General features: G+C 51.1%; 4 protein-coding genes across 4 annotated transcripts; 3 read left to right on the top strand and 1 right to left on the bottom strand.

Moving 5' to 3' along the window:
* Positions 1-256: 256 nt before the first annotated feature.
* TGME49_250000 (hypothetical protein) lies at positions 257-1,563 on the top strand. Its single transcript, XM_002367291.2, has one exon. The coding sequence runs from the start codon at positions 480-482 to the stop codon at positions 936-938; it is 459 nt and encodes a 152-aa protein (XP_002367332.1). The 5' UTR covers positions 257-479; the 3' UTR covers positions 939-1,563.
* Positions 1,564-1,793: 230 nt separating this feature from the next.
* On the top strand, positions 1,794-8,421 carry TGME49_249990 (hypothetical protein). The gene is made up of 4 exons (XM_002367290.1): positions 1,794-2,960; positions 4,074-4,219; positions 4,924-5,132; positions 5,583-8,421. The coding sequence occupies exons 1-4, from the start codon at positions 2,488-2,490 to the stop codon at positions 7,269-7,271; spliced, it is 2,517 nt and encodes an 838-aa protein (XP_002367331.1). The 5' UTR covers positions 1,794-2,487; the 3' UTR covers positions 7,272-8,421.
* A 4,218-nt stretch (positions 8,422-12,639) lies between these two features.
* On the top strand, positions 12,640-13,767 carry TGME49_249980 (leucine rich repeat-containing protein; the record flags this gene model as incomplete). Its single annotated transcript, XM_002367289.2, has 2 exons — positions 12,640-13,328; positions 13,608-13,767. 2 exons carry the CDS (start codon positions 12,640-12,642, stop codon positions 13,765-13,767), a joined length of 849 nt encoding a protein of 282 aa, XP_002367330.2.
* On the bottom strand, positions 13,523-16,742 carry TGME49_249970 (hypothetical protein). Its single transcript, XM_002367288.2, has 5 exons — positions 16,170-16,742; positions 15,679-15,834; positions 15,254-15,460; positions 14,831-14,916; positions 13,523-14,516 (listed from the first exon to the last, which is right to left on the bottom strand). Exons 1-5 carry the CDS (start codon positions 16,332-16,334, stop codon positions 14,441-14,443), a joined length of 690 nt encoding a protein of 229 aa, XP_002367329.1. The 5' UTR covers positions 16,335-16,742; the 3' UTR covers positions 13,523-14,440.
* Between the last annotated feature and the right edge of the window lie 1,743 nt (positions 16,743-18,485).

Genomic DNA, 18,485 nt, shown 5'->3' with positions numbered 1-18,485 from the left:
ACAGCGAGGCAGGTGGGAACTTGTCCGCAACAGACTTTGACAGACCCGGACTTGTTTGCTGCTCTTGTCAATGGTAAACGTGGAACCAAATGAAAACCAGAGCGTCGCTGTCGATCTACCGCATGCGGATCTCCAGCACAAAGAGAGGAAGGTATTATCATGTATATAGATAGATATACTTGCTTACCTATGAATGCAGACATATATAAATGTTTAGGTATAAAGGAAAATGTCAGAGATTTTTGAGAGTCGTGCTCGGTCACGGACACCAGCATGCAGACGAATGAGCAGCAAATTATAGGTCACTGACGAGAGCCTCATAGCGGTAAGATGACAGCTGATGCTGGTCTGCGTCGACATGTAACAGGAGCAGTGAGTAAATTGGTCAGCGGATTCACGGAATATTCTCGTATCGGATTTTTTCGGTGTGGCACTTGCTTAGTAACTCGAACACGGGCTGTGCCAGGCATGTATCAGTAATGCTCGACGTCCTCTATAGTTTGACCACTACAATCGGAAATGTTGGACGACAGAAGGGCGATGGAACTTCTTTTAATCCCGCAAAACGGGACTGCAAATACCCGTCGGGGACGGTGTGGAGTGGCAGCAAAAAGAGCCATTTGACCGGATCTCTTTTCGACAGCAGCTTCACTCCCGTTTCCAATGGCACCGTACGGAAAATGAATCAAACAACAACTGAGATTACAGTTCCTGGATACAGCGTGAAAAGGGGTTCCTGGGCTCGAAGAATTAAAGACCTTCTTGTGCCGCGGTATAAAAGTCGAGAGTTGGACTACGGGTTAAGTCTTTCAGAGTCTTTGATTGTTCCAACTTCCTCGCCTTCCTTGTCGAACATCAGTGTGACGTTGAAGGAGGAACAAAGTCGGATCTTTGCATGTTTTTTATACTATGAGTTCGACTCTTCGTATAGATCTTGAAGGTGGGTGTCTGATCGAAGTGGCTATACATGTTCGGTGTTTTTGTGATGAGGGGCGAAAGGACTGCGTTGTCCCGTAGATGTTGGAGCTTGGGATGGCCCTACAGTTGCAGATTTCGCTGTTCAGAGGAAAAAGTTCCGTCGCTTGTCCTGCATCTTATGCCAGAGAAAGATACTATCACGGCTCTGTTCCAGTACGAAGAGCGTCGCAACATTGTGATGATGACGTCGACAAACATTCACGAGTTAGAAAGCAACCCTTCGTCTTCCCGGAGGAGTGCAGTGGAATACCTAGGCGAACGCAGTGACAAAACAGGAGACGCTTCCGGGTGGAAAAGCATGGATCAGCGTGAGGCAGATCTGTCTTGTCGATCGTCCGGAAGTCAACTGTGCTTTTAGTGCCTTCATCAGTCGGGTGCTCACAGAACGGCTAGGCCGTCCATTAGTGTCTCTTTTTTGTTGCAGGCTCCTTCAGCTGCATGTCCTTCTCAGACACAAGTCTCTTCTCTCCGTGACAAAACAGAATCTCCTCCGTACACTTCATAGAGCCACTGCCCTTTCGCGCCAACAACCGCTTCGGGTTAGTTCACTGTCGGTTCTCGGTGTGGCGTTCTTCCACGACCCCGTGACTTGTTTCTCGAAGCAGTCTGGGAGATCCAAATTCGCATTTTTCGCAGTGCCTGTCGAATTTCGGAATCGCTAGACGGGCGTGCTGCGTCTCTGAATCCCGACCCTCTTCGTCTCTGGATCTTATCTCGGTGCACATCTCGGCTGCTCTCTCGTCTCTCTACTCTCCAGCGCCGCTGTTTGCATGCGCGAGGTAACGTCGCTTTTGTAGTGCCGCCGATGCGTTCCTGCAGAACGTATCGCGTCCGCTTTCCCTTTCTCCGGAAAAACTGCGTGGCAGCCGCCTCTCTGTCTGCATTTGTCGCGAGCAAGGAAAAAAGACTAGAAGATCCAGCTTTCTCTTCAGAGAGAAGGGCCGTGTGCCGGCACAGGTACCGCTGCCTCTCTCGTCTCTAGTTGGGTGTCGATGTCGCTCGGTAGAAAGGCAAATGTTCGCAGCGGAGTTCCTCAGTAGATGCTGGGATTTTCTCGAGCGTCATTTCATTGTTATCTCGTGCTTTTCATCTGAGTAAAGCCCCCGGGTTTCGCGTCGTCTCACCCAGAAAACGGCTGTCGAGCGCATTTACGACCACCGCCTGCGGTGCTCGCGATAATGGAGAAGGTCCTTTTGCGTCCGTAACGCGATTAAACGCAAGGGTATTCCAGGGAAGACTCATGAGAAGCTTTCGAACGTTGTCGTGCCTCCTTTCGCCTCTGGTTTCCCGGAGAGACGGCCTTCGTCAGCGGGGCTCCTCGTCATGGTTCTGCTGAGTTCCCTTGTCGCTCTCGGGCTTCCTGCGTCTTTCTCGGAGCATGACCCGACGGCGTAAGGCGGAAATTTGCTCTCAGTTCCAGTTCTCTTGTGTGTTTCATGGTCACCATGTTAAGTCCGATCGTTTAGTGGCATCCAGCGTAGCTCCGTTCCCGTCTGTCCTAAGTCCAACATGGCACCTGCTGGCCTTTCGGCAGGCTGCTCGCCCGCGGGGGCTTTTCTCACCCGCAAACTCAACGCGTTTTCCGCGCGGAAACTACTCTTTAAAACCACCTTTTTCGTCCTCTTTCACCTTACTCTCTCTGTATGTCTCGTGTCGATCCGTCTTCCCGAACAGTCTTGGCCTTCCCTGCTGCGCTGCACTGCTGCCGCGCCTGGCGCCTCCACTTCCGTCGGCCCCGCAGAGACTGGAAGCGGCGGCGGCGACAACTCAACAAGCGCCGTCTCAAACAAATCTGCGACGAAAGATGCACACAACGCCAAGGCGGGGGAAAGTGCAGCGAGCAGTTCCCTCCCGGGAGGAGAGAGTGAGGATTTCAAAGACCGAGAGAGCCTCAGACTATGGAATGTCGACGAGGCAGAGGCTGCAGAAATCAAGAATCGCCTGGCTTCGATGCGAATCCATGCTGGAAGCCTCACAGACAAGTCAGTTCTCGGGGAGACTGGAGCCTGTGCCTGCTCACCAGATCTCGGGAGAAAAGCCGGACTTCACTGGTATTCATGGTTGCTTGGAAGCTCGAGTCATTAACATTGTTTTTTCTCGAAGTGCTTCTCTTGGAGAAAAAAGTTCGACCTGTTCGTAAATCAATCTCCGGGACAACACAGGAACATACGTGTTTATTAACGGATTTTCTTGTGAAAAAAGTCTTTTACCACAGTGTTGGCTCTGTAGAAGGTCACACTAGACTCCCAAGCAATCACCCATTCATTGAGGACGCATGGGACTGTGCTTCGGCTGCAGAGCTGATCAAGGAAGTCTCACAAAAAAAGACATTTTGTGGCTTCACTGTACGCTGCTAGTGGTTGACGTTGTTTTCTGTCATGCATGCCTCTCTCTCTCTCTCTCTATATATATATATATATATATGTACATACAGGGGTAGAGTGCACGCAGTAAGTTTGTGAATATATTTCGAAGGTGCCGTCTCTTCAATGGATTTCATGCCTGAAATATGCGTCTTCAACGGCTTTTTTAGTTGCAAGTCGAGAGTCATCCAAGGTCCCCAGGAGAGCGAGGAAAGCCGGAGAGTTGATGCTGGAGACGTGTGCAGATGCATTTTACACGCAACTCCGACTTTGTGGGAACTCGTCTGAGACTCTGAAATCTGACTCACGGCGAGAAGGCCAGTGCGTTTAAGGAAGGCGTTTTATTTCACCACCTCGCAAGTCTGCATCCAAGTAGATTCTCGGTCTTTTTCGGGGGAGTTCACGAGCGCCGACTTCCCAGCTTGGAGCTGTCACAGAGAGATGTAACGAATCCAGAGCATGCCTTGTCTCCACTTTCCATTCCACGCGAAAGAGTGGAGAAAGGGCGAACAAGGAACGCAGCAATCTCGGTGACAAGCAGCAAGGTCTCCCTCGTTCGTCTGAGGTGTGCAGAGGCGAAAGTGTTTTTTGCTCGTTTTCGCGGCGCCGATAAGGCAGAGGAGGAAAACGAAGACATGAATCAGTCTGGATGTCACTCTTGCCGGCTGTTTCAGGTCTTTGCCTTCGGAGTTACTGTATATCGGGTACATGCGTTCTGCCTTGCGTTTCCAGGTTCATGGAGAATGTCGCTCGACTCACCGCTCAAATCGATATCCTGCGTTTGGAGGTTAACAAGGCCAAGGGGGAGATCCAACGTCTCAACGAATCCTTCGACGACCAAACAGAAGAGACCCTGCGTGTGATTGACAATCGCTCGGGTAAAAACTGTGGGGAGAAAATCCAGCACCTTCCTTTGAAGCAACCGCGACACCATATGCATGTCCATACACTGATGATATATATATATATATATATATATATTAACTAATGTATATGTACATGTATATATATTATGCACACATGAAGGTAGATTCATACACGTAGGTATGAGGTCGCGGACGTCCACCTGCGTGGCATGCATAGATACTGAATCGTGTAGAGATACATATTTGTGTCTCTCTAAAAAACTAGAGGCGCGGGAGTCATTTGTAAGTATTTTTTGTGCGTAGAGAGTTTGGGATCTAAACAGGTTGTTTTTTCGTTGGGAGAGACTCCAGGCAGGCCACAGCTGTTCGCCAGGTTAAGCGATCCTCAGCGACGCTTGAGCCATGTTGTCTGTCGTGTAGCGTGGATGTTTTCTAGTTTTGCCTGAGGCGCCTGCCTCTATGCGAGTCGCATTTCAACTTCAGAGTCCCCCCAGCTTGTCTTCTGGAAAAGAGGCTGTGGTGATCGCAACATCATGCGAGAAAAGGTCTCACGTATATTTGCCGACTGAAGTGTGAAGGTGCATGAATCACATGCGGCTTCTGGTGCGGTAGTTGTCGTCTGACATCTGGCGTTTGGTTTTAGGAGCATTTGTTGCAAGTTATGCGCTTTCATACATTTAAAGCTCTGCACTTTGGGGAGTTTCGTTTGTTTTCAGCCGAATTCATCCGCGGCTTGTCACTCGTCGAGGACCAGCTGGACGAACAGCTCCAGCCTCCCAGTGGCGTCGTCTACAGACATTTACAAGACCTCCGTAATCGGTTGACTGAGATTCGCGTCGCGGCCGAGAAAAACTTCCATACGGAGGCCTCGAGCGTCATGCAACAAATCGACACGTGCAGCGCTAAGGTCGACGACCTCACTCGGGTAAAGAAACTGCGAAAGAAAAAGTCGAGAACAATGTCCCTCGAATAGAGCAGATGCCAAGATATCCACCTCTCCACAACCAGGCACATATATATACATATACATATGTATACATATATGTATATATATATATATGGATGTGTAGTTCCGTATGCCTGCATGGGTTGTGTACGGCTACTTTGGTGTAGCGCCTTTGTCTGCAAGTGAGGAGCTGCTTCGAGCAGTGTGTAAATAGGTACAAGGAACCTGAGGAGCATACCTGGATGTCGAGAAGCGATAAAACGAGGCTTCTGCGTTTGCTTTCGCAATTCGAGAGTCAAAGATGACAAGGACTTCGAGATCCGTATAGATGGAGAAGAGACATCTGTGTGTGTTTATCATCTCGCCTCGTTTTTTTCAAGAATGCATCCCCGATGGTTTTGCAGCTCGCGTCGTGTGTTTGGTGCGCAGCTGTACTTTGAGATGCGCCGGCGTATGGACGTGGAGGTCAGCGACATCGACACGCGTTTGATTTCAGCTCGTCACGAGTTGGAGGATTTGGTGCAAGAGCGTCTGAATCAGTTGGGGGCGTCTGAGCAGCGCATCACTGCGGAGGCGACGAAGCGTCTTCGCGAGTTTCTGCAGAACCTCCACCTGGAAGAGAACATGTTGCAAGACATTGTCCAGAATATTCAGCGCGAGTTCCTGGAGCCGTCGGCGTTTCCGGGGGCGGGGGCGCACCGCGAGAAGGGCGCGACTTACATCGACTTGAGCAGCTACTTTTCGAGCAGCAAAATTGAAAAAGTGTGCAGCGTGATGAGCCACCTAGTGAAGCAACTGTTGCCGGGGAAGACCGTGATTCCGATTTTCATTCACACCGTCCCGCAGCCGTCGACCTCGAGTCCGCCGACACGGGAGTCGGGAGGGAAGCTGTTTGGTGGGCTCGGCAGTGCACGTGCTCTCTTCGCGTCGCTGAATCTTGGACCTCCGGGCTGGGCGGGGTCCGAGGACAAGAAGGGGGGGGACGAGAAGCGGCAGTCTGAGGTGCAGATCGCCGAACTGATTCTGCCCGACGAACAGGTGATTGCGACTGTGGCGGCCGAGTGGCTGCGCGAGCGCCAGCGCAGCGGACCCGTTTTCCAGCACTACGCCGTCGTGCGAGTCGACGGCCTTCTCGCGGAGGCCTACACCGTTCCGTACCTCCAGCCGCTGCATTTTGACTACGCGAAGGAGAGCCGCTTCAGTCTCGCTCGCGTCGACCAGTTCGGCGAGAAGCTGGAGAAGACGATCCACGAGAAACTCGGGCTCCTGACTGAGGCGCTCGAAAAAAACACGTACTTGCTCGTCGCCTACCTTGGCGAGGCTGCTGGAGACGTGAAACCGCAGCCGTCGTTGGCGCAGACGAAGAGCCGAATCGCCACGGCGCGGCGACTACTGCAGCACGTCAAGGCGCCGAGTCTGGGAGCTTACTTCCACTTTGAGCAGTTCAAGCAGCAGCTCCGGTTCCTGGATGAGCTAGCCAAGGTGTTCACCCGCAACCAGAAGAAACATCTTGCTTCGAAAGTGGTTTTGCCTGGCGACGACATCGAAATCAGCGTCGTGGTAGGCGGAAAGGGGGCTCCCGGCGGGAAGCTGAAGATTGCGATGCCGCCGTGTCGCCAGGGAGAGCCGTTTTTCCAGCATGCCTTCACCATCCTGTCGATGCAGCTGACTGCACTAACCCCTCAAGTAGTCGTGTTCCCCAACGATGCGTTGTTGGCGAGGACGCTGTCGACGATTCTCGAAGATTTAAGAGGCAACTCAACGCTCGACGAAGAACGTAGAGGCAAGCCGGGGCAACGGGCGCCCACATGCGGCGCCACGATAACATCAAGCGGCGTGGCCAAGCGGTTCTGGCGGCCGGAGGTGCTAAAGGTGTCGATGTCTTACATGGAGAAGCACGTCAGTCCACCAAACAGAAAAAACGAAAGGGGTCCCGCCCTGAGAAACGTCCCTGTTGTAAAGGACAGCACACACGATGTCGTGAAAGCGGATCTCAAAAACGGGTTCGATGACCTCGCCAAGTACACCACCACTGCCATCGCTCGAGTGCTGCGGGACCGCCTAGACGCCAGTCCCAGAGGATACACTTTGTACGTCGTTGTCAACGTGAAAGAGTGAAAGGGCGCCGGTTTTAGCGTCTGCTTGGTTCACTGGCAAGGCACGAACTCGAGTCACCGCAGCCAATCCTTCCAGGCTGTTCTCTGATCGGCGACGGGGTGGAACCCTACTCCAGGAGGCGAGACAAAGTGAGAAGGAATCTGGCGCTAGACCAGATTGTGACGGCGAACTGTCTCTGTAGAGACGCGCTTTCCTCTGCTTCCACAAGTTCCTCGGGGCTGGGTTTGCGTCATTTTTATTCGCCGCCCTCTGTATCATGGGTTCACTGTGTGTAACGAGGTTCGTATTCATCGGTCAGTTTTATCTGCGTGATGAACAACCTTCCGTCGCACGGTCGCGTGCTGTCTCGCTCGATTGCACAACGTGATCTTTCTAGGCAAACTCAGACTCTAGATTGTCTGTAATCTTAGAATTCTTCATGGCGCGAATCGGAGTGCACCGACACGCACAGAGGTGATGTAACGCGCGTACCTTAATTTGTACGTTGCGTCAGTAGGAGTACTTATTGCCTTTTTCCGTGCTGCCAGGTGTAACACAGGCTGTGCTCAGTAGACCGGACGTCCGTCACCCTTCCCCCTTTGCCGGGAGATGCTGTGCCAACACTTGTTCTTTTAACTAACAATTCCAAGAAGATCACTATGGAGTGAGGTGGCTCTCCGCCATAGCGTCAAGTGGTATCTGCGTTGCGTGTGGCCTTAAGCACCACCGCCTTCAGAAAAACAATCTGAAAGGATACAATACCGCGGATAAGATAACCCTGCTGCCATGCACACGGCGTACACATTTTCGAGAGATGGGTGGTGACGTGTCTCTGTTTATTCGATTTGAGTTATACCAATGTGAACACATCATCGAATTCCCCCCCGCAGAGCAAGCGGCTCCATCACGACGCTTGAACCTATGGGTCTGTTATCTTTGCTCAGATAACCTTTTGTGAGATGGAGTACTGTCTTTGGGCGTATGCAAAGGGTGAACTCTGCGCGGACCGTGCCTCCGAACTGTCCATATATAGTAGCCCTGACCTGTGAATCGACTTCGTGCTTCGTCTGTCCTGTCAATTATTCACCAGCGTGAAAATATGGCACACTAAAACCAGTCACTTCTCTTCTAAGACTGTACTCCTTGTGTTGGTATAATCATGTTCGTTTACCGACTTCACACGTGTCTCACAAAATATGAGCAAAGGACTGCGCTGCATGGAATTGCTTGTCATCCGTACGACGTCTTGCGAAGCCACGTGGCGCTCAGTTAGCCAATTTTCATTCCCCATGTCCATGATCAAAAAGAAATCTTTAGGTTGATGAACGGAATGGGGAAGCTTGAGCGACACTTTAGCGCTTATATTATAGCACCTCAATAATCACTGCTGCGTTCAGTTGCGGTATAGACGAAAATACGCTGACGAAATTTCCTGACAAGGAACACCCAGTAGCGGCTCCGGTTCTGAAGGCGTCTTTTGACGCTGAGAAGTCTCACCGCCCATAGGCACGGGTGCACAGCTGCTGATGCATGCGATTCAGTGAGGTCACACTGCACACGCGATGCAACTGCAGAAACGATTCTGGTGATGCAGAAACCCTGCATGAATAAAAACACGACTTTCAAGTCAACGATGCACCACCAGCAGGAAAAAGACGATAGCGCCCACCTGTGAAACACCCCAGCTGCTCCTGGTAACAGCGGCGGTCGATGCAAAGGGCCGTTGGTCACCAAACTCCAAACAAAAGTTTGCCACTACTTAACGTTCGTACATCGGTGGTCCCCAACCGTCTCCATCAGTCGCCTCATGTAAGGGGCGAGCTGCATTGCTGCCCTGTGACAACATAAAAGTGCGTAAATCAAAGGCTCCATTTGCATCCAGCGGTACTCCTGGGTGAGGAAGCAGAGGAGGCAGCAGGAGAAAAAAGTCGCCACGACTTGAAAAGGTTTCTAGTGTCATAGGGCCTTTTCTAGTAAGGATATCGGGCTGTGATGTCTTGTTTTTCCATCTGACTTTGCCGACTCGCGGTGGATCCATCACATACACTGGGCGATGAGGGGAAAAACTTGGACCCGGGATCGATCCTTGTCCGCTCCATGCTGCCGAAGGAAAAAACGGTAAACCATTTTCCTGGTTTGGTGCCAGGGACGGGTAGTCGACCGTCGATGAACGCCTAGAACGTGGGGTGACCACTGCACTTATGCACCCCGTTGGCGTTAGGCCTCTATCAGTTGGAGAGGGTGGCAGTGAAGTCGCTCCCTGTACCGACCGAACACCTCCCACTGAAGACGCAGTTGAACCTGATACGGCCATCTTTACGGTTGATTTATATGTTTCCGATCCAAATCGCACCCCGACTTCACCGTGATACATGAGTGATCCCGCGAATAGCGAATGGAGCTCCGGGGAGACTGGCAGACACCTGATGCCAGCAGCGGGAGTGATACTGCCGTCACCTCGGGTGCATATACTGGTGAACGACCACTACTGCTCCGCTTGGCTCTTTGCTCGTCACAATTTCCTCCAGGTCCTCCGAATCGAGTTCCCGACCACAGCGGTGAAATGGCCAGCCTTTTTTTGAGTGACACGAACATCGCCAGTAGACGATTTTTCAACAGGATTCACCGGCAGGCGATGAAGAATACACCCGCACGGACACACGGTACGCTTCACGAGGAAATAAAATTTCTTAGCTTTTCATCCTCCATGTGTAGCCCGATTGCTTCACTGGGCAAACGTCAACTCGGGAGCGCAACACGTCCCGGACGTCAGCTTCTGTCAGCTAGCAAAGCTGGCGACGCGACCGCCACGAGAGAGGGAGGACAACGAAGTTTTAGGGTCTGCCTTTGCAGTTGCGATGTTTCTCATAGCGCTGTCGCAAGACCAGCGACGCCCGTGCAGCCAGGGCACCACCTAAAAACTTACGCATAGTAGTTATAGGATGCGATGCGGTTTTGGAGAAGCGAAGCGCCTCTGCTTCCGAAAAGCAACAAGTGGCAGCTAATACCATCTGCATTTTGACGTGTCCAGCGACCAGCCTACCTAACCTGGGTCGCAGCGCAGCACGTGGCTCGAGTCAACCGAAGGCAATGGACGAGAAAGTGTGAAACGGAGTAGCACAACCAAAGAGCAATCATTGCATCCGGCGTGCCGGAAATGGTGAGGAGCGTCGACTTTAAAATTCGCGGAAGTCTGAAGCGTCTGACGGGAGCGATAGGATGCAAAGATAGCGACCCTTGAAACACATGGGAACACTGGTGTCTCTTGAGAGTCGCAACTTTTCTATGTTCAGTATGATTCACGGCAGATAGCACTGAATCAAGAAGGGACTACCACCTCCTGACCAGTCGAGGTGCTCGTGCACTGTGTTGAGTGCCCAAGAAGTTTGTGCAGGAATCGGATCTCTTTCCAGCAGCATCTCGTTTTCGTATTTCCTGTTGCTGTGTGCAAGCAGATTTCGGATGCATAGAAGCACTCACTGGATTAATGTTCCGTGCGATAGAGTATTTTTGAGAGTCTCACCTGCACCGTGTTGCCAGATAACTGCCTCGAGTGTACAAGGTGCTATCTCATGATCCTGAACGTCTACGAAGTCCTCAAAGGCTGCGACGGTGTCGGCTGGTGGAAGAGTGGGAGATTGGTAACGCCTGTGGACTTCCGCGCGTTTCCTGCACCGATTGTGGATGTTAGAGTTGGGTGTGTGACGTGCTAGAAGAAACCACGGAGGCAGTAAATCGGATGTTGGCGGAGGAAGTGTTGTGAACACCACGGCAAACTCTGACATGCGGATGCCCCGTGTAACGGTACATACGGGAGACGTGCGGTCGTTCAACAGAGGAGAATGACGAAAAGCAGCTCGCATGAACACCAGCTCAACCTTCTCCGAAAGCTATACTCGTCACAGCATGCACCGGCCCTGTTGTTGGTGCTGTCCACAGGCTACACAGTAGCAATGTGCTGTCATGGCTGATACTAAGCTCGCTGAATGCATTATAGGCTGCTTTTCACAAACGCGTGTCTTGTCTCCTACGTGGGCCTCCACGTGTTCACATTTTGTTGTAGAACACGTAGTCTACAATAAATCGATGTGAACGCTGAAACAACTCGAACGACAAGAGCTGACGCTATGTTCCGGCGGGATTGTTCGTGTTTATAAGGGAGCAAATTATCCTTTGTTTGCTGCATGATGAATCCAAACCTCACCACAGTTACACTTGCGTGGGTCCAACAGCATGTAAGTTGATGCAACTTAGCCCTTGCGGTGACAGCATCTACACTAGTGTGCGTCGCTGCTGCGTAAGGTTTTCAGGCAACAAATCGCTACTTGTGGTAGATGATATTTCTGTCTAACGCAAGCGTCCTAGAAGCACGAAGCACATGCCACTATTATTCACCTCCTGTGTGTTCAAAAACGAACTCTGGTTGGCAGAGTGTCGTATTCGTGCATGCAGCCCCGACTCGGGACTTGTGACAAAACGAGAAGGGTAATTGGAAAGCCGTATCTTTTGGTAACAATCCCTTGTTGTTATCCGTTGCGCCCGTGTTGTTCGGCACATGTCACGCCTATGTGTTTAACCAGGGTGAGACACGCAGTGTGCTCCAAAGAGGTGAAGTGTGAGACAAAAATTACGTGAGAGCACAAGCTTGAGGCTTAGACAAGCGTGCTGATACACACTGATAGGATGCTGCCGTGTACACTACCACAAGTAACCCTGCGTCCGTGCGTGGCGATAAAGCTTCAACACACAGTCTGGAATTCCTATCGCAGTAGTTTTCAGTCAGAGAAAAGAGTCTATTCTGTCAGGCCACTGGTTCGCAACGTGTGGAATCAACCGTCTCTAGTTCGTGAACGTGTACATCACTGTGTAACAATTTGTTTGTCGACGACATTCGCATGACGTTTTTGTTTGCCTGTGACCTGTAACAGCAATGATTTTCGCGTAGAAGAATGAATTTCGTGTCGTCGAGCCCGTTACCAAGGACAACACGAAAGAACGGAGCAACCCGTGGCCCGAGGGCTGCTTTCGGCTAGCCGTTAAGTGTGACATTTTACGCGTGCGACAGAAGTGCGTGGGCACGAACATTCAGTTGATTCGCTGGGACACGGAGACAGGTTAGCTCAACGTAGTCCTTCCTCACCGAAAATCATAGGTGACAATGCAGTCTGCAGCCTCGAACGGTCGCCGCTCACCACATTATCATGACTATATCGTGCCGACCGCGCCCATTGATTTGTCGTTTCGAAACTACAAATCTCTCGCTGACATTCTGCCAGAGCATATCGATATCGCAAACAAAAGAAACTCGCCATGCCGGTCTCCGAAGCAGGCGACCCGTCCTTCGGCTCCTCCATCAACATCTCCCCAACAACCTGCGCGGCCCACATTCATGATTGCTCTTGCCTATAACAATGGCGTTTGGCCGTCTTCCGCTCTCAACGACGTCCCTGAAAGCAGCTCTTCGAAAAAGCCTGAATCCCACTTTCGGGTAACTTTCTCCGATGTCGAACTGAACCGCAATGGACGAACTTCGACAGCAGCCCCACCAAGGAGCCCTGCATCTGAAGCCCATTCACTTTCCACAAGCGAAACCTCGGAACCCCAGCCACCCTTCCAGACGCTCGCTTCAGGTGGCAGTGCGCCGAATCCGTCCAGTGTTCGCTCCTCCGTCTGCTTGTCGAGGCACAACAGCACTGTGTCTCTCTGCACTCAGCCTAAGAACGGTTTTGAAGGCACCGTTATAGACCTGCACACACCTGAGAAAATCCACGTGAAACTAACTGTGACTGCCGTGCGGCTTTGTAACAACCAACTTAGTTCCCTGGAGGAGCTCATCCCCTCTCTATGCCGCATCATGCCATTGCCAGAAAGGAACCTACAGTGGCTAGACCTTGCATTTAATAATCTCAAAGTCATTGACCCAAGTATGCAGTATCTACAAAGCCTACGGACCCTCTACCTGCACTGCAATCTCATTGCGAGCTACAGCTGTCTACTGCCATTGAAGGGCATTAGAAAACTGAGGACTTTGACGCTCATGGGGAACCCCGTCGAGAGGGACGACTATCCAGATTACAGGTCAGGAGGTTTCCGACACCACTTGTCCATCATTTTTTTTCGACGTATGCATATCTGACTCTTCTGAAGCAACCTATGCAAAACATCCGTCTGCGTGCAAGTCTGAGCGTGACATTTGCAGCTGCTTTTCAGCATGTGGCTTGCAGTGCTTTCTCGAAGCAGCTGCACCACAGCGACAGCTGTTTCACTTGTTGCACGCTTCTGACACATGCTTGCTGGTGTTCGAATTGTTCTACAGGATTTCATCCGATGCGTTCTTTTGCTTTCCTGTCTCCGCAGAATTGCTGTGATTGCCGCGTTGCCTCATTTGAAGTCGCTGGACCACACTACCATCAGTGGCGACGAGATTGTCGCGGCCGGGCATTTTCGCCATAACCAAAAAGTCAAGAAACGGCGGGAATTTCACGAAAAGGAATCGGAAGAGTGGTTTCTGCCTTGACATACGCCCACTTCAAGTATGGGCCGAAAACGTTTCTGCATAAATAAATACTTGCTCCCACGATGAAAGGAACTTTCGCGAACCAGATTACTGATCTCGGGTCGTCCTTGCCGTTGGGGCAGCATGCACACTGGGTCAAACGCGACGATGTGTCACAGAACACCATCCCATAATAGATGTGTATCTGTATCGCCAAAATTCAGTCACGCGCTGTAAGGATACTCAGTTTAAGGCCTCCAACTGCCGCGCAGCCCTTACACGAAATCTTGTCTTCCAACACGCCCGCTGACCCCCGAAAAAGCGTCGCATTAGCAGATCGCCGCGGTATTATCCCCCACGCAGCTTTGTCCTCCTGTTTTTTTCGCAACAAACGGTGATATCCGCAACACAACCTGCCCCCCGCCGACGCCCTTTCCCACGACAAAGTGGCCCAGAACACTCGAAATTTCCTAGTCCACACTGAGACATGCCTCGAGGTTCAAGGCCTCCTGCAACCCGACCTTCGGCGTTCCTCACTGGCCGGGACATTCAAGTTGAATGCGACTCGTCCCAACCAGAAAGACGTACGAGACCAACCACTGGTGCCGTCCAAATCGTCACTTTAGAGCAACTCGCTGCCAAAGTCAAGAAGAGCCAGAATACCCCGCAGCTCCTGGGACACCGCTCAAAATGCTTATTTCATCGACATGAACTTCATCAGGGACTGAATCTGTTCTTGCCAGCTCTCACGTTCACCCGGCGACTTGAAGCTGTAAGAAAGGCAACACAGACTCGCCCGAATGCAACGCGTATGATACAGAATTCGCATGTCCTTTCTCCTCTACGTCCCTGAACCCTACACAGAGAGAGCCATCCCTGTTTACGCTATCGCATCTGTACACATTTGAAAAAAGCGCTACCAGCATATCTGCAGAACCTGTCGCTCGCTGAATACTTCGAAGAGAAGCTATTTTCATGTTACCAAGTCCCCGTCTCTCACCGCTTGAAAATGTCTTGGCTCTAGGATGACCAGTTGATAAAGAACATCTGTGCTCCACGGCGGCTGATGCATTTAGCTACTTACGTGAAGTTGTATGTCGTGGGCTGAGGGTTGTTCACAGTGATAACCAACACCTTGGTATTGTCGGCTTGAGACTTGACGGATGTGATCTGCGAAGAGAATATTCATGGATGCACTTCAGGACAGATGAGAAAGCCCTAATGGTCCACACGGTATGACTTAAAAAAATCCCCTCACGAAATCTTCACAACCACCCTTCTGTTTGACGAACCCAGTCGAGTGTCTAGTGGATCCAAGAAACCATTGATCAATGCAGTTATTTCTCGTTGTGGGAAACCCTGTCCAAAGGGAAACACAAGTCATTCTCGGAGTAAAATATCCGACACTCATTTAGTGCGTCAACTACGTCGATTTGCCCTCCTCTTAATAACACACCCACAGTTGCTACCAAGACACCGGAAACCACGAAGCCTGTGTGATTCTTACCTTGTCGACAGGAAAGCCTCCAGAAGGCTTCTTTCTGTCCTGGGCGCCGGCGGTACTTTTACCCTTGAACCACTGAACCTCTTCTCCATCTTTGCTGCATGTCACCTTCACTGTCTCAGAAAAGAGGTGTGTCTTGAGCTTGACAACTTTAGTAAGAGCGCGTCTGTACTGCATGACCTTCTTCATACGGATATCGCTTGCACTGACCTAAAGAAGGACAGCAGCGTTGACTTAATCCAAAAGTTTGATAAAATGCTAGTCTGCATACGCACACGGTGACTCTAAATTTCCATCCTGGCTAGCGCCTCCTGCGTGCGAAAGGCTTGAAAGGCGTCACTATACCCCGATTAATCGGAACTGATATCGTCTAATGCTGCAGGCGTCGAATGCCCCTAAAGTTATTTGAGCAGAAGCGAAACACCTACCGCATCGTTGTCAGGTTCAGATTCTGACTCATCAGACAGTTCACTCATGCTTGACATCTCCGTGTCACTCTTCTTCGCCTTCAAGCTGTACGTTTGACGCCGTCTCATAGGGCGCTCAGGTACGGGAGCAGCGGCTCCAGGAGACGCTGCCGCTCCCTGACACAGGGCACACCAAAGGACACACCATATGCATGTTGGAATAAGGAAACTGTCCATAACCATCAACCACGGGATAGGCGTGTCATCTCAAGTCGTACTGTTTATACCACCGCTGCCACTTCCAGTATGAACAGTCTAACTGAATCACCAAAATCGGGAACGGTACTCATGTTCGTCCCGTAACTTCCCCAGTGGTACAGGAAGCTACGCTAATCCAGTGGCTGAGATTTTAGCCACGTCGCAATCAGTACCGTCACGTCGAGTCTAGAGAAAAACTTCACTTGTTTAACTCAGACGGGGATCCCTGCAGTTTTGTGTGTGCGAGCTCTTACGGCCGCTGCAGGTGCAGGTGCTGTGCTTGCCGCCGCGGTGGACGCAGTAGAGGCGGCTTGAATAATATCGCTTCCTCCTCCAGCGGTTTTCGCTTTGATGTGCAGAAGCGGTCCATCTGGAGCCCGCTTCCCCCACCTGTCAAAGCAGCTCATAGTGTTCCCCATGGTGACTCTAGGGTAGCGAAAAAATGCAATCGAAAGTAACAACCGTACTGCGGGTTCAGCGACGCCCGTAGACGAGCAACGGCGACCTTGAATCGCTCCTGCTTCCACTCAAAGTTGTGAAAATGATAAGTGGAAGCAAAATAATGCGCAGTGGGGAACGAACGGAACGACGATTCCCCGAGAAAAGTGTCAGTTTAGACAGTGGAGACGGAGGACACGCACGGGAGGACCGTACCCGACAAGCGACTAGCCAAAAGTATTAGCGAAGAAAGTTTCGAACGAGTGGGCCACCAGTTTACAGAGTACGCATCCCACTTGGAAAGCGTTTATTTGCTTGCAGCACGGACTGCGCAACAAAAACATGCGAACGACCGTGTTCGCTGGGTAAAAAATAAAGGCTCCCCAGCGAAGAAGCGTACACGCAAGGCCGTCTGAAGCGTCGATGTTGGCTGCAACACAGGGTTCCGCCCGAATTATCCAGCATGCGGTGTGCGCAAGAGGAGCGCCTTGCCGTGGGACTCAAGAGGCTGCCACTCTCAGCGGTTAAATTCCGCGATCAAGTGTGCTGCTGAGGTTGCCTCCTGTTGCTTCTGTTAATCACCATGAATAAAGTTGTTTTTTTCGGTACCAGCGCAAAGGTGCATGCACAGTCTGCGGAAAAGGATATCTCGAAGGCGGTCCAGAGATGGTGTTAAAATAGTCGGAACAAGTCCCACCAAACCCCCTAGTGAATGGGATAAAGAGGAGGTCAGTCGGAGCTTCCACAGTGGTTGTGTCTGTGAGTCCGCTTCACTACTTCGTGGAAGACAACAGAACGAAGGAGCGACTGCTGCCTAGCAACGTTACGCCAGCAAAAAGGGAGCGGCGCCTCGCAACGAGGCTTAAACATACGAACACACGGTTGATGCATCTCTCGTTGGTAAGCAGCAAGCTTCGGTTTTTGACAACGCTATGCACCTTGCTACGCTTCCTTTACCACAGAGTTCTACCAAAGAAGAAGTCTTCCGCTGATCGAAGTGTGGCCTCCGTACTTTGGAGGGCATTTGGATTTGAAGAACGTTGATCTGAGTGTGGCGACATCGAGGCGTTTCTGCGCACGTGAAAACTGCGAGCACAATCGTTGAGCACTGTAAAGCTGGTGGAGGTCATGAACGCGAAAAAATGTCTAAAATGCCCATCCGACCTGACCGCTTATGTTTTTGAAGTATTGAGCTTGACTGAGCCTAGAGACGGTGCGCAACACCACTGATGCACGATGGATCTCCCAAGATCGGAAAACCAACGCGCGTGTGAGTTGTCTCAGCTGTCAGGCAGACAGATACCCATGAAAGTCTCATGCCGACCGCACTCGCGATACTCTGTTTCAGCTCATGAAAGCCAACCAGGGACTGCGATGTAGAGCGTAGCTTCCAGCACATGTTGTAGACGAAAGTGACAGCACTCACTGTAGGGTGTGACAGAGAGGACCATGTGCCAAACAACGAGATAAAGCGAAGCAACCGTATCTGCGAGTTCAGGAACAAAGAATACCGCTACATAACATAAATGTGTAAGAAGCGGACAAAGAATACTGGCATGCACTGCGAGCATGTAGGCCGTCCGAGAGCAACAGCAGCCTGTTTCTTGCTGCTTGCAAACACCACCAAAACCGCCGCTTGAGTAAAACGTTCCATCTCAAATGAGTTCTTAGAGAAACACTATCAAATTCCGTCAAAATGTAGCTTATCCTCATCCCAAGTGTTTGGTCAATCTTCCTTTGTTCAGAAGTCACATGCGCTCGCTGGGCTAGGCCGACATCCACAGTCTGGCTTCTTCGACAGGCCTGCTGGGCCCATATTGTTTACGGATCCTGAGGTGCCAGTGCTATTGTTGTTGTTCTCATATTGAAGATTGCTCTTCCCGAAGAATGCATTTTCCAGAACACCCGTCCATATGACGGGGAAGTTAACAGTTTTGAAAAGATGTCGAGCTTTCCTCGTACAAAAGAAGTGCTACATGAGGCCTGTCAGGTTCACACCGCGTCCTTTTTTAGTTCTGGACCAACACAGTCAGAGACATGTCTTTCCACCGCGATAGAGATCTTAACTATTCGTGCAATCAATGGAATACCAGCGATGCCGCAGCAGAATGCCGGTTGGTTATCCAACACTC

This window comes from Toxoplasma gondii, chromosome XII (genome assembly GCF_000006565.2).
Source record: "Toxoplasma gondii ME49 chromosome XII, whole genome shotgun sequence".
Taxonomy (NCBI): domain Eukaryota; phylum Apicomplexa; class Conoidasida; order Eucoccidiorida; family Sarcocystidae; genus Toxoplasma; species Toxoplasma gondii.
This window is presented reverse-complemented; position numbering and strand designations above follow the sequence as displayed.

Coding starts and splice junctions, on each gene's coding strand:
- TGME49_250000 (XM_002367291.2), top strand. CDS start 480: ATGCTCGACGTCCTCTATAGTTTGACCACTACAATCGGAAATGTTGGA.
- TGME49_249990 (XM_002367290.1), top strand. CDS start 2,488: ATGGCACCTGCTGGCCTTTCGGCAGGCTGCTCGCCCGCGGGGGCTTTT. Junction 4,220..4,923: donor TGTGATTGACAATCGCTCGG/GTAAAAACTGTG, acceptor GTTTGTTTTCAG/CCGAATTCATCCGCGGCTTG. Junction 5,133..5,582: donor AGGTCGACGACCTCACTCGG/GTAAAGAAACTG, acceptor TTTGGTGCGCAG/CTGTACTTTGAGATGCGCCG.
- TGME49_249970 (XM_002367288.2), bottom strand. CDS start 16,334: ATGGGGAACACTATGAGCTGCTTTGACAGGTGGGGGAAGCGGGCTCCA. Junction 14,917..15,253: donor GAGGCTTTCCTGTCGACAAG/GTAAGAATCACA, acceptor TTCTCTTCGCAG/ATCACATCCGTCAAGTCTCA. Junction 14,517..14,830: donor CCCACGACATACAACTTCAC/GTAAGTAGCTAA, acceptor CCTTTCTTACAG/CTTCAAGTCGCCGGGTGAAC.